At 51.8% G+C, this 14,816-nt stretch overlaps 1 protein-coding gene across 2 annotated transcripts in view; it reads left to right on the forward strand.

The window, feature by feature from the left end:
* TRPM2 (transient receptor potential cation channel subfamily M member 2) overlaps positions 1-14,816 on the forward strand; it is a 133,099-nt gene that overhangs the window by 36,082 nt on the left and 82,201 nt on the right. For both annotated transcript variants that reach the window (XM_063601262.1, XM_034948164.3), the window contains exons 11-13: positions 5,337-5,458; positions 5,705-6,058; positions 9,882-10,019. In XM_063601262.1, the coding sequence (XP_063457332.1) occupies positions 5,337-5,458; positions 5,705-6,058; positions 9,882-10,019 (614 nt within the window). The remainder of the gene's footprint in view (positions 1-5,336; positions 5,459-5,704; positions 6,059-9,881; positions 10,020-14,816) is intronic.

The following is a 14,816-nucleotide window of genomic DNA, read 5'->3' on the forward strand; positions in this document are numbered from 1 at the left end:
AGAAGTAGAATTATTTGTTCACAGATGATATGATTTTCGTATTTGTCCATTTTCACACTGCTATAAAGAAATGCCCAAGACTGGGTAATTTATAAAGGAAAGAAGTTAAATTGACTCACAGTTCAGCATGCCTTGGAAGGCCTCAGGAAACTTACAATCATGGTGGAAGATGAAGGGGAAGAAAGGCACTGTCTTCACAAGGTGACAGGAAGAAGAGGTGCCAAATGAAGAAGGAAGAGCCCCTTCTAAAACCATCAGATCTCATGAGAACTTACTACCATGAGAACAGCATAGGGGAAACTGTCCCCACAATCCAACTACCTCCACCTGGTCTCTCCCTTGACACATGGGGATCATAGGGATTATAATTCAAGATGAGATTTGGGTGGGGACACAAAGCCTAACCATATCAATTTTCTATGCAGAAAACTAAAGATTCTACAACATACCCCTGAACTAAGAAATGAATTCAGCAAAGTAGCAGGACACAAAATCAATACACAAAAATCTGCCACATTTGCCAGGTGTGATGGCTCATGCCTGTAATCTCAGCACTTTGGGAGGCGGAGGCGGGCGGATCACGAGGTCAGGAGATTGAGACCATCCTGGCTAACATGGTGAAACCCCGTCTCTACTAAAAATACAAAAAATTAGCTGGGTGTGGTGGCAAGCGCCTGTAGGGCGTGGTGGCGAGCGCCTGTAGTCCCAGCTACTTGGGAGGCTGAGGCAGGAGAATGGTGTGAACCCAGGAGGCAGAGCTTGCAGTGAGCTGAGATCATGCCACTGCACTCCAGCCTGGGTGACAGCAAGACTCCGTTCCCCCCCCACCAAAAAAAAATCTGCTGCATTTCTATACACTAAAAATGAATAATCAGAAAAGGAAATTGTGAAAACAATTCTATTTACAGTAGCATCAAAAAGAAAAAAATACTGAGGAATTAATTAAACCAAGGGGGGTGAAAGACTTGTACAATGAAAACTGTAAAACATTGCTGAAAGAAATGAAAGAAGACATAAATAAATGGAAAGACATCCCATGTTCATGAATTGGAAGCCTTAATATTGTTAAGATGTCAGTACTACTCAAAGCAATCTACAGATCCAATGCAATTCCTATCAAAACTCCAGTGATTTTTTTTTTTTTTTTGCAGAAATAGAAAAGCCCATCCTAAAATTCATGTGGAGTCTAAAGGGATCCCAAACAGCCAAAATAATTTTGAAAGGGAAGAACAAAGCTGGAAGACTCACACTTTCTGATTTCTAAACTCACTACAAAGCTATAGTAATCAAAACAGTGTGGTAATGGTGTAAAAAAAGACATAGAGGGCTGGGTGTGGTGGCTCATGCCTGTAATCCCAGCACTTTGGGAGGCCAAAGTGGGCTGATTGCTTGAGCTCAGGGGTTTGAGACCAGCCCAAGCAACATGGTGAAACCTTGTCTCTATAAAAAATATAAAAGCTGGGCAAGGTGGTTCATGCTTGTAGTCCCAGCTGTGTGGGAGGTTGAGGGGAGAGGATCACTTGAGCCCAGAAGGTTGGGGCTGCAGTGAGCTGTGATTGCACCACTGCACTCCAGCCTGGGCAACAGAGCAAGACCCTGTCTCAAAAAAATCCCAAAAAGATATGCAGACCAATGGAATAGAATAATGAGCCCAAAAATAAACCCTCGCATATATGGTCAAATGATATTTGACAGGAATGCAAAAATCATTCAGTGAGGAGAGGGACAGTCTTTTCAACAAATGATGCTGGATAAACTGGATATCCACATGCCAAAGAATCAAGTTAGACCCTTACCTAACACCATATACAAAAACTAACTCAAAGTAGATCAAGGACTTCTGAATATAAGACCTAAACTCTTAGAAGAAAGCACAGGGCAAAAACTTCATGACAAAGGATTTGGCAGTGGTTTCTTGGCCATGACACCTAAGGCACAGGAAACAAAAGAAAAAATAGATAAATTGGACTTTATGAAAATTAAATAATTTTGTGCATCAAAAGATATTATCAACGGAGTAAAAAGGCAACCCATGGAATGGGAGAAAATATTTGCAAATCATACATATGGTAAGGGATTGGTATCCAGAATATATAGAGAACTCCTATAACTCAACAATAAAAAAAAAACACAATTCAAAAATGGGCAAAGGACTTAAATAGACATTTCTTTAAAGAAGTCATACAAATGGCCAATAAGCACATGAAAAGATGCTCAGCATCACTAATCATTAGAGAAATGCAGATCAAAACTAAGAGATATCATTTCAAACACATTAGGATAGCTACTATAGAAAAGAACAGAAAATCACAAATGTTGGCCAGTGTGTGGAGAAACTGGAGCCCTTGTGCACTGCTGGTGGATATGTAACATGGTGCAGCTGCCGTGGAAAACAGGATGACAGTTCCTTAAATATTTAAAAATACAATTCCTATATGATCCAGCTATTCCACTCCTCAGATACATATGCCACTCCCCACCCCCAAATTTAAAGCAGGGTCTGGAAGAGATATTTGTATACTCGTGTTCATAGCTGCATTATCCACAATAGCTAAAAAGTGGAAGCAGCCCAAGTGTCCATTGACAGAAGAATAGATAAGCAAAATGTGGTCTATACCTACAATGGAATATTACTGAGCTTTAAAAAGGAAGGAAATTCTGACACATGCTGCAACATGGATGAACCCTGAAGACATTATGTTAAGTGAAATAAGCCAGTCACAAAAGGACAAATACTATATGATTCCACTTACATGAGGTCCCTGGAGTAGTCAAATTCATGGAGACAGAAAGTAGAATGGTGGGTGCCAGGATCTGGGGGAGAGGTGAATGAGGAGTTAATGTTTAATGGGGATAGAGTTTCAGTTTCCAAGATAAAAAGATATATGGAGAAGGACAGTGATGATGGCTGCACAACATTATGAATGTACTTAAGACCAGTGAACTGTACGCTTAAAAATATTTGGCTGGGTGAGCTGGCTCATGCCTATAATCGCAGCACTTTGGGAGGCTGAGGTGGGAGGATCACTTGAGCCCAGCCTAGGCAACATGGAGAACCCTGTTACTACAAAAAAAAAAAAAAAAAAAAAAAAAAAAAACTAGCCAGGCATGGTAGCACACACCTGTACTCTTAGTTACTCAAGAGGCTGAGGTGGGAGGATTGCTTGAGCCCAGGACGTTGAGGCTGCAATAAGCCTTATGATTATAAATATGATCACAGCACTGTGCTCCAGTCTGGGTGACAGAGGAAGACCCTGTCTCAAAAACAAAAACAAAAACAACCCAAAAAGTTAAGATGGTAAATTTTATGCTACATGTATTTTACCACAGTTTAAAAACATAATGAATTTTAAAATATCAATTTTATGAAGGTTCAGCTTAGAGACAATAAGCTCCCTCAATTCTAAATGTACTGTGTAACAAGCACAGACACCATGACCCACCACAGTCTCCATACAGGACATCTCCCCTATCCTGAATATTCCCTCATGGCCCTTTGTAGTTAAGCCTCCCTCCAGACTGGCTCTGGAAATCATCTGTCTGCTTTCTGTCACTCTAGATTAGTTTTGCCCATTTTAGAACTTCACGTGAATGAAATCATACATGATGCATTCTTTCATGTCTTGTTTCTTTTGCTCAGTGCATTGTTTTTGAGATTCATCCATGTTGTTGCATGTGTCAGAACTTTGTTCTTTTTTGTCTGTGAAGGAGTGTCCTGTTGTGTGAATACACCACAGGTTGTTTTTCCATTCATCTGTTGGTGTGCATTTAGGTTGTTTCCAGTTTGGGGCTATTATGAATAAAGCTGCTATTTGTCTTCATTTCTCCTGGGTCAATATCTAGGAGTGGAATTACTGGCCTTTATGGTAAGTGTATGTTTTACTTTGTAAAAAACTGACAAACTTTTCTGAAAATATTGCATTCTTTTTCCTGTGTGCTGGCAATGGATGAGCGTTACCCTACATCCTTGCCCACACTTGGTGTTGTCAGTCTTTTAAACTGTAGCCATCCTAGTGGATGTGAAGTGACATCTCATTGTGGTTTGAATTTACATTTCCCTGAGGACTACTGATGTGGAGCATCATTTTAAGGACTTTTTGGCCATTTGCCTGTCTTCCTTCTGAAATGTCTTTCAGATCTCTTGTCCATTTTTATTTGATTGTTTGTCTTCCAGTTTTCGATTTGTAAGAGTTATTTATATATTCGGATACAAATCGTTCATCAGATATTATTTTCTCATGGTGTGTAGTTTCTTTTCATATTTTCTTCAAGATGTCTTTGAAGAGCAGGAGGCTTAAAATTTTTTTTTTTTTTTTTTTTTTTGAGATGGAGTCTCGCTCTGTTGCCCAGGCTGGAGTGCAGTGGCGCGATCTCGGATCATTGCAAGTTCCGCCTCCTGGGTTCACACCATTCTCCAGCTTCAGCCTCCCAAGTAGCTGGGACTACAGGTGTCCACCACCACGCCCGGCTAATTTTTTGTATTTTTAGTAAAGACAGGGTTTCGCCGTGTTAGCCAGGATGATCTCGATCTCCTGACCTCATGATCCACCCGCCTTGGCCTCCCAAAATGTGGGATTACAGGTGTGAGCCACCTCGCCCAACCAATTTAATCAATTTTTCTTTATAGTTCATGTTCTTTGTGTCATAGCTAAGAGATCTCTGCCCATCCCAAGGTTGCAGATATTTTCTTCTGTTTTCTGATGGCAGTTTTGTAGACATAGCCTTTATGTTTGGGCCTAAGAACCGCTCCATGTTGATTCTTGTGTATGGTGTGAGGTAAGGGTCAAAGTTCTTTTTTCTTTTTCCCCAAATAACAACCCATGTTTTAAAAAGTTAAACCAGAAAGGGAACACAGAAACTACTTGAGCAAAATAACTTGTCCTGAGAACCAGTGAGGTGGTTGTTACTGTTGAACATTTACAGGCAGTTGAGGCAGGAAAGGAAATGTGATGGCTTCTGAGTCCTGAGTTTTGGATGTTAGTGTAAGATGCCTGCCCTCCAGAGACCTATGTCTTCTTAAAACAGTGAGGCCCTTTTCTTGCTTACTGCCCACCTGTCGCTTAGGGGCCAGGGCATGGCCAGGAAGAGGGCAGGGGAAACAGGAGTGAGTGGACGTGATGACCAAAGCCCCAAGATTCACTGATTCTGACTCCGAAATGGAACAAGCTTTTGCAAGGCTGTGTGTATGGGAGGAGGTCACTGGGTGCTGCGCCTGTCACTTTGAATTGTTGAGAGGCAAGGGCTCATGACACATCCCTGACTCTGACGTCATTTCCTTGGAGGGAAATGGCTTTGAGCCCCAGATCGAGGCCCAATATGCACCCGTTCATCTGCAGCCTCACGGAGCCAAGACCACTTTGGCCACGAGAACTGGGACCACCAGCTGAAACTGGCAGTGGCATGGAATCGCGTGGACATTGCCCGCAGTGAGATCTTCACGGATGAGTGGCAGTGGAAGGTAAGTCTTCCAGAGCACCCCGTGGAGGGGCCTACTGGGCCCACATGCATTGCACCACTGAAGCAAGGGCAGGCAAAGTTCGCATTGTCTGGATCCCAGCCCTTCCCTTGAGGGTGGGTGACCTGGGCAGCTTTCATCCTCCCCAGGTTGGGGACAACAGCAGCCCCCATCTCCAGGGTCTTTGAGATCAGGATGACATGGGGTGATGACCAAATGCAACCGTCACTGCACAATGCTTGCTCTCAGCCTTCAGATCTGCACCCCACGATGACAGCTGCACTCATCTCCAACAAGCCTGAGTTTGTGAAGCTCTTCCTGGAGAACGGGGTGCAGCTGAAGGAGTTCGTCACCTGGGACACCTTGCTCTACCTGTACGAGAACCTGGACCCCTCCTGCCTGTTCCACAGCAAGCTGCAGAAGGTGCTGGCGGAGGAGCCCGAGTGCCCGGCTTGCGCGCCCGCGGCGCCCCGCCTGCAGATGCACCACGTGGCCCAGGTGCTGCGGGAGCTGCTGGGGGACTTCACGCAGCCGTTTTATCCCCGGCCCCCGCACAACGGCCGGCCGCGGCTCCTGCTGCCCGTTCCCCACGTCAAGCTCAACGTGCGTGCTGGTAACGGGGCCCATCCTGGACTCGTCTTCGCGGGCTACTGCTATGTTCTTAGAGCTCTCTGTTTTTAAAATTAGCTTTTATTTTTATTAGAAAAGACACATGCTCTATCTTAGGCTGCTTGGGCTGCTGTAACAAAATTCCACAGATGGGGCAGAAACTACCAGTTTATTTTCTCGAAGTTCTGGAAGCCCGAAGTCCCAGATTAAGGCACCAGCAGGGTTGGCTTCTGGCCAGGGCCTCTTCCTGCTTGCACGTGGCTGCCCTCTTGCTGTGTCTTCACGTGACAGAGAGAGAAGTCTCTGGTGCCACTTCCTCTTCTTTTTCTTTTATTTATTTTTTATTTTTTTGAGACAGGGTCTCACTCTGTCGTCCAGGCTGGAGTGCAGTGGCGCGATCTTAGCTCACTGCAGCCTCAACCTTCCAGGCTCAAGCAATCCTCCCACCTCAGCCTCCCAAGTAGCTGGGACTACAGGTATGCGCCACCACACCTGGCTAATTTTTTATTTTTTTGTAGAGATGGTTTTGCTATTTTGGACAGGTTGGTCTCAACCTCCTGGCCTCAAGTGATCCGCTCTCCTCACCCTCCAAAAGGCTGGAATTTACACCCTCCAGCCACCGTGCCTTGTCTATTTTTATGTTTGAGACAGGGTCAGGCTCTGTGACCCAGGCTGGAGTGCAGTGGTGCAATCATGACTCACTGTACCTTCCACCTCCCAGGCTCAAGCAATCCTCCTGCCTCAGTCTCTCGAGTAGCTGGGACTATAGGCATGTGCCACCACACCCAGCTTTTTTTTTTTTTTAATAATATTTTGTTGAGATGGGGTCTCATTATATGGCCCAGGCTGGTCTCAAACTCCGGGGCTCAAGTGATCCTCCTGTCTTGGCCTCCCAAATTGCTGGGATTGCAAGTGTGAGCCTCCGCACCTGGCCTCACCCCTCTTTTTATAAAGAGAACACACCTATCCACTTAGGAACCCACAATGTGGCCTCATGTAACCTTAATTACCTTCTTAAAGGCCCTATCTCCAAATGCTATAGTCACACTGGGGGTTAGGGCTTCAACATATGAATTTTAGGGGGGACAGAGTTGCGTCCATAACATACCCTTTCTAAAAGTTCCAAACAGTACAAAAGGTTCTGCAGGGAGCGTGATCCCCCTGCCCTGAGCCCCACTGCTGCCCACTATATATGCTGGTTTTTTCCGACAGTCAGGTCAGTAACATTCCACCGTATTTTTGTGAGATGCCCAGCGTGCACTGCAGCTGTGGGAGAGTGGATGCTGTAGTCTGCACCCTGTGATTCAATGGGAGCCCTGCTCCAGTCTCCCCTTTATTTAATGGTGAGACTGCCCCAGTCTCCAACCTTATTCAAGGGAACCCTGCTCTAATCTCCACCCTTATTCAATGGGAACCCTGCCCTAATCTCCACCCTGATTCAATGGGAACCCTGCTGTAATATCCACCCTTATTCAATAGGAACCCTGCCCTAGTCTCCACCCTGATTCAGTGGGAATCCTGCCGTAATCTCCACCCTGATTCAATGAGAATCCTGCCCTAGTCTGTGTACCCTTTTTCAGTGGGAACCTTGCAGTGACTCAATGTCAGGAATGATGCTGGATTTTGTATTTGTATTTCCTCTTGGGAGTATTTATCTCTGATTCATTAAGGTTTTACAAAGCAAAGCATCAGATGCCTTTGAGAAGATTGAGCTCCTTTTCTTCTTTGACCTATGAATTTGGTGAATTATTTTAATAGATTTTCTGATAGTGAAACATGTTTTTATCCGTGTTTTGAATTTCAGCTTGGCCTCAGTGCAAGTTTAATATACTGGATTCTCTTGGCAACATTTTCAGGATGTTTGCATCAGAATGCTTAAGGCTTTGATTGCAGTTTTATTTGGGGGGCTATATTTGTCAGGCTCTGATATCAATTTTATGTTAGTTTTGTAAAAACCATTTGGGAAGCTTTCTTTCCTTCTCCACTCCAGGACAGTTTATGTAGCTGGAGTTAACTACTTCTTATAAGCTTGGTCGACTCCCCTGTGAGTCCATCTGGACCCAGTGCCTTTTTTTTTAAATTGGTAATAGTTCTAGTAACTTTCTCAGTTTCTTTTCTGATTATTTTTCTGTTTAGGTTCTCTATCTCTTCTAAGATCACATTTTTTTTTTTTCCTGCTAGAAAATTGTCTGTTTCCTCCAGGTTTTCCAATCGATCCATTGTTCCAGGTGAGCTCTGTCTGACTCTTGAGAAAGACATGGTTATGACTTGGTTTCTTTGTTTTTTGTTTTTGAGACAAAGTTTCGCTCTTGTTGCCCAGGCTGGAGTGCAATGGTATAATCTCTGCTTACTGCAACCTCTGCCTCCTAGGTTTAATTGAGTCTCTTGCCTAAGCCTCCCAAGTAGCTGGGATTACAGGCGCCCACCACCATGCCCAGCTAATTTTTTGTATTAGTAGAGATGGAGTTTCACCATGTTGGCCAGGCTGATCTGGATCTCCTGACCTTAGGATCCACCCATCTTGGCCTCCCAAAGTGCTGGGATTACAGGCGTGAGCCACCGTGCCAGGCCGGGTATGGCTTGGTTTTATACATTCACAATCTGCGCTTCTTAAGTCCAGTGCGTTTATTTAAGATGCTCAGTTGGAATATGCTTAGGAAGGTCCAAAGCAGAATCTCAAGCTTATCTGTACCTGTGGTTTAGGAAGAAAAACACATTTCTTTTTTTTTTTTTTTTTTTTGAGATGGAGTCTTGCTCTGCTGCCCAGGCTGGAGTGCAGTGGCGCAATCTTGGCTCACTGCAACCTCCACCTCCTGGGTTCAGGCCATTGTCCTGCCTCAGCCTTCCGAGTAGCTGGGACTACAGGTGTCCGCCACCACGCCTGGCTAATTTTTTGTATTTTTAGTAGAGATGGGGTTTCACTGCGTTAGCCAGGATGGTCTCGATCTCCTGACCTCGTGATCCGCCCGCCTCGGCCTCCCAAATTGCTGGGATTACAGGCGTGAGCCACCGTGCCAGGCCGGGTATGGCTTGGTTTTATACATTCACAATCTGCGCTTCTTAAGTCCAGTGCGTTTATTTAAGACACTCAGTTGGAATATGCTTAGGAAGGTCCAAAGCAGAAGCTCAGGCTTATCTGTACCTGTGGTTTAGGAAGAAAAACACATTTCTTTATAATGAAAAACCTTCAGGAAATTTCCAGGATCACTTGAGGTGTGTTTTGTACAGTATGTGATGTGGGAGATGGTTTTTTTTCTACTTCTGGGGAGCGTTTCCCAGCTACCTGAGTACGCGTTTCCTGGTCCGGGGAAAAGCCTAGCCATGCAGGGAGGTGGGTCTGGGCGAGGTGCCCTGTGCTTGCTCATGAGTGAGCCTTATTGCCCACCTGACAGATCTTTCCTAGTGGCCTCTCTGCCAGAGACACTGCAGGAGAGTCCCTCAGGGAGAAGACAGTCAATGACCTATTAACATACTCCACTGTGCTAGAATTTTGCTTCGTTGAAAGCAGCTTTGATGCCATCAGATAAGACTGGGGAACCTTGAAGTGCCTGGCATGAAACAAGAGTCTACACATGTTGGTAAAGGAGTTAGACGGGCATTTCACTTTCTAGATGTCTCCAGAACAGTGTTTTAAAAAACTTCAGTGTGCATAAGAATGATCTAGGGTGTTGCTGAAAATGCAGGTTGTAGTTCTCCAGGGACAGTGAGATCCTGAGAAGGTTGGGGCTGGGGTCAGGGCCTGCACCTCTGACAGGTTCTGCCAGTGACTCTGAGCCAGGCGGCCCGGCTGGGGCTCTGACAGTTCACTGCTCACCAGGTGCAGGGAGTGAGCCTCTGGTCCCTCTACAAGCGTTCCTCAGGCCATGTGACCTTCACCATGGACCCCATCCGTGACCTTCTCATTTGGGCCATTGTCCAGAACCGTCGGGAGCTGGCAGGAATCATCTGGGCTCAGGTAATAAGACTGGCTTCTCAGTCTCAGCAGACACAGCTATAGGCCAGCGGCCAGCTGGGGAGTGTGGCTGGAGAGCGTGGCTGGAGAGCCTGAGGCCAAGTGCACGTGGAGGCTGTGGAGGGGTGTGGAGGGGTGTGGAAGCTGTGGAGGGGTGTGGAGGGCTGTGGAGGATGTGGAGGGGTGTGGAGTGCTGTGGAGGGATGTGGAGGCTGTGGAGGGGTGTGGAGGGCTGTGGAGGGATGTGGAGGCTGTGGAGGGGTGTGGAGGGCTGTGGAGGGGTGTGGAGACTGTGGAGGGGTGTGGAGGCTGTGGAGGGGTGTGGAGGCTGTGGAGGGGTGTGGAGGGATGTGGAGGGGTGTGGAGGCTGTGGAGGGCTGTGGAGGGGTGTGGAGGGGTGTGGAGGGGTGTGGAGGGATGTGGAGGGATGTGGAGGGGTGTGGAGGCTGTGGAGGGGTGTGGAGGGCTGTGGAGGGGTGTGGAGGGGTGTGGAGGGGTGTGGAGGCTGTGGAAGGCTGTGGAGGGGTGTGGCGGGGTGTGGAGGCGTGTGGAGGCTGTGGAGGGGTGTGGAGGGGTGTGGAGGGCTGTGGAGGGCTGTGGAGGCTGTGGAGGGGTGTGGAGGGGTGTGGAGGGGTGTGGAGGCTGTGGAGGGGTGTGTAGGGGTGTGGAGGCTGTGGAGGGGTGTGGAGGGGCGTGGAGGCGTGTGGAGGGGTGTGGAGGCTGTGGAGGGGTGTGGAGGGCTGTGGAGGCTGTGGAGGGGTGTGGAGGGCTGTGGAGGCTGTGGAGGGGTGTGGAGGCTGTGGAGGGGTGTGGAGGGGTGTGGAGGCTGTGGAGGGGTGTGGAGGGGCGTGGAGGCGTGTGGAGGGGTGTGGAGGCTGTGGAAGGGTGTGGAGGGCTGTGGAGGCTGTGGAGGGGTGTGGAGGGCTGTGGAGGCTGTGGAGGGGTGTGGAGGCTGTGGAGGGGTGTGGAGGGGTGTGGAGGGCTGTGGAGGGGTGTGGAGGGGTGTGGAGGGGTGTGGAGGCTGTGGAGGGGTGTGGAGGGATGTGGAGGGGTGTGGAGGGGTGTGGAGGCTGTGGAGGGGTGTGGAGGGATGTGGAGGCTGTGGAGTGGTGTGGAGGGGTGTGGAGGGGTGTGGAGGCTGTGGAGGGGTGTGGAGGGCTGTGGAGGGGTGTGTAGGGGTGTGGAGGGGTGTGGAGGGGTGTGGAGGGATGTGGAGGAGTGTGGAGGGGTGTGGAGGCTGTGGAGGGGTGTGGAGGGCTGTGGAGGGATGTGGAGGGGTGTGGAGGGCTGTGGAGGGCTGTGGAGGGGTGTGGAGGGGTGTGGAGGCTGTGGAGGGGTGTGGAGGGGTGTGGAGGCTGTGGAGGGGTGTGGAGGGATGTGGAGGGATGTGGAGGGGTGTGGAGGGGTGTGGAGGGGTGTGGAAGGCTGTGGAGGGGTGTGGAGGGGTGTGGAGGGCTGTGGAGGGCCGTGGAGGCGTGTGGAGGGCTGTGGAGGGCTGTGGAGGGGTGTGGAGGGGTGTGGAGGGCTGTGGAGGCTGTGCAGGCATGTGGAGGGGTGTGGAGGGGTGTGGGGGGTTGTGGAGGGCTGTGGAGGCTGTGGAGGGGTGTGGAGGGATGTGGAGGGGTGTGGAGGCTATGGAGGCTGTGGAGGGGTGTGGAGGCTGTGGAGGGGTGTGGAGGGGTGTGGAGGGGTGTGGAGGGATGTGGAGGGGGTGGAGGGCTGTGGAGGGGTGTGGAGGGCTGTGGAGGGCTGTGGAGGGCTGTGGAGGGGTGTGGAGGGGTGTGTAGGGCTGTGGAGGCTGTGGAGGGCTGTGGAGGGCCGTGGAGGGGTATGGAGGGCTGTGGAGGCTGTGAAGGGCTGTGGAGGGGTGTGGAGGGGTGTGGAGGCTGTGGAGGGGTGTGGAGGGGTGTGGAGGCTGTGAAGGGCTGTGGAGGGGTGTGGAGGGCTGTGGAGGGGTGTGGAGGCTGTGGAGGGGTGTGGAGGGATGTGGAGGGGTGTGGAGGGGTGTGGAGGCTGTGGAGGGGTGTGGAGGGATGTGGAGGCTGTGGAGTGGTGTGGAGGGGTGTGGAGGGGTGTGGAGGGATGTGGAGGAGTGTGGAGGGGTGTGGAGGCTGTGGAGGGGTGTGGAGGGCTGTGGAGGGATGTGGAGGGGTGTGGAGGGCTGTGGAGGGCTGTGGAGGGGTGTGGAGGGCTGTGGAGTCTGTGGAGGGGTGTGGAGGGGTGTGGAGGCTGTGGAGGGGTGTGGAGGGATGTGGAGGGATGTGGAGGCGTGTGGAGGGGTGTGGAGGGGTGTGGAGGGGTGTGGAAGGCTGTGGAGGGGTGTGGAGGGCTGTGGAGGGCCGTGGAGGCGTGTGGAGGGCTGTGGAGGGCTGTGGAGGGGTGTGGAGGGGTGTGGAGGGCTGTGGAGGCTGTGGAGGCGTGTGGAGGGGTGTGGAGGGGTGTGGGGGGCTGTGGAGGCTGTGGAGGGGTGTGGAGGGATGTGGAGGGGTGTGGAGGCTGTGGAGGCTGTGGAGGGGTGTGGAGGCTGTGGAGGGGTGTGGAGGGGTGTGGAGGGGTGTGGAGGGATGTGGAAGGGGTGGAGGGCTGTGGAGGGGTGTGGAGGGCTGTGGAGGGCTGTGGAGGGGTGTGGAGGGGTGTGGAGGGGTATGGAGGGCTGTGGAGGCTGTGAAGGGCTGTGGAGGGGTGTGGAGGGGTGTGGAGGCTGTGGAGGGGTGTGGAGGGGTGTGGAGGCTGTGAAGGGCTGTGGAGGGGTGTGGAGGGCTGTGGAGGGGTGTGGAGGCTGTGGAGGGGTGTGGAGGGATGTGGAGGGGTGTGGAGGGGTGTGGAGGCTGTGGAGGGGTGTGGAGGGATGTGGAGGCTGTGGAGTGGTGTGGAGGGGTGTGGAGGGATGTGGAGGCTGTGGAGGGGTGTGGAGGGCTGCGGAGGGGTGTGGAGGGGTGTGGAGGGGTGTGGAGGGATGTGGAGGAGTGTGGAGGGGTGTGGAGGGGTGTGGAGGGCTGTGGAGGGATGTGGAGGGGTGTGGAGGGCTGTGGAGGGGTGTGGAGGGGTGTGGAGGGCTGTGGAGGGGTGTGGAGGCTGTGGAGGGGTGTGGAGGGGTGTGGAGGCTGTGGAGGGGTGTGGAGGGATGTGGAGGGATGTGGAGGGGTGTGGAGGGATGTGGAGGGGTGTGGAGGGGTGTGGAGGGGTGTGGAAGGCTGTGTAGGGGTGTGGAGGAGTGTGGAGGGCTGTGGAGGGGTGTGGAGGGCTGTGGAGGGCTGTGGAGGGGTGTGGAGGGCTGTGGAGGGCTGTGGAGGCGTGTGGAGGGGTATGGAGGGGTGTGGGGGGTTGTGGAGGGCTGTGGAGGGGTGTGGAGGGGTGTGGAGGGGTGTGGAGGGCTGTGGAGGGCTGTGGAGGCTGTGGAGGGGTGTGGAGGGGTGTGGAGGGGTGTGGAGGGCTGTGGAGGGGTGTGGAGGGGTGTGGAGGGATGTGGAGGGGTGTGGAGGGCTGTGGAGGCTGTGGAGGGGTGTGGAGGGGTGTGGAAGGCTGTGGAGGGGTGTGGAGGCTGTGGAGGGGTGTGGAGGGATGTGGAGGGGTGTGGAGGCTGTGGAGGCTGCGGAGGGGTGTGGAGGCTGTGGAGGGGTGTGGAGGGGTGTGGAGGGGTGTGGAGGGGTGTGGAGGGCTGTGGAGGGGTGTGGAGGGGTGTGGAGGGCTGTGGAGGGCTGTGGAGGGGCGTGGAGGGGTGTGTAGGGCTGTGGAGGCTGTGGAGGGCTGTGGAGGGGTGTGGAGGGCTGTGGAGGCTGTGAAGGGCTGTGGAGGGGTGTGGAGGGGTGTGGAGGGGTGTGGAGGCTGTGGAGGGGTGTGGAGGGGTGTGGAGGGGTGTGGAGGCTGTGAAGGGCTGTGGAGGGGTGTGGAGGGCTGTGGAGGGGTGTGGAGGGCTGTGGAGGCTGTGGAGGGGTGTGGAGCGGTGTGGAGGGCTGTGGAGGCTGTGGAGGGGTGTGGAGGGGTGTGGAGGGCTGTGGAGGGGTGTGGAGAGGTGTGGAGGGCTGTGGAGGCTGTTGAGGGGTTGTGGGCATCTCCAACACCGGGAAGGACTTGGGGCACCTGGAGTTGGAGAACAAAGAACTTTGTTCTGTGCAGGAAAGGAATTTTTTTTTTTTGAGACGGAGTCTTGCTCTGTTGCCCAGGCTGGAGTGCAGTGGCATAATCTCGGCTCACTGCAACCTCTGCCTACCGCGTTCAAGCGATTCTCCTGCCTCAGCCTCCTGAGTAACTAGAACAACAGGCATGTGCCACCACGCCTGGCTAATTTTTTATAATTTAGTAGAGATGGGGTTTCACCATATTGGCCAGGCTGGTCTCGAACTCCTGACCTCATGATCCGCCTGCCTCGGCCTTCCAAAGTGCTGGGATTACAGGCATGAGCCACTGCGTCCGGCCCAGGAAAGGAATTTTTAAATTAAAAGTTCTGCTAAAAAAACTGGTTCTGTGGTTATGTCCAGGGCCGAGTCTCACTGGGCACGCATAGGCCGGGTGGTGCCCCCCTCTGCAGCTCACATGGGTTCCGATGGGGGCTGGTGCATGTGCTGGGCCCGTGCTGTCCGTCAGGCTTTGCAGGGCAAGCAGACCCCTCCCACAGGCCACGCAGGAGCCTGGGCCGTCATCAGAGGTTGTGTATTGACTGGGGTGGGGCTTAAGTTGTCTGTATAGATGTGGTCACACACAGTGATTGCCCAGTGGCCCGCACTGTTCCCGGGCCTCGTTTTCATCACCTGGGGCAGTGTGTTGGGTTCCTCAGGCTGGGTTGAGCCTGGCTCTTTAGTC

Source organism: Pan paniscus, chromosome 22 (genome assembly GCF_029289425.2).
Source record: "Pan paniscus chromosome 22, NHGRI_mPanPan1-v2.0_pri, whole genome shotgun sequence".
Classification (NCBI taxonomy): domain Eukaryota; kingdom Metazoa; phylum Chordata; class Mammalia; order Primates; family Hominidae; genus Pan; species Pan paniscus.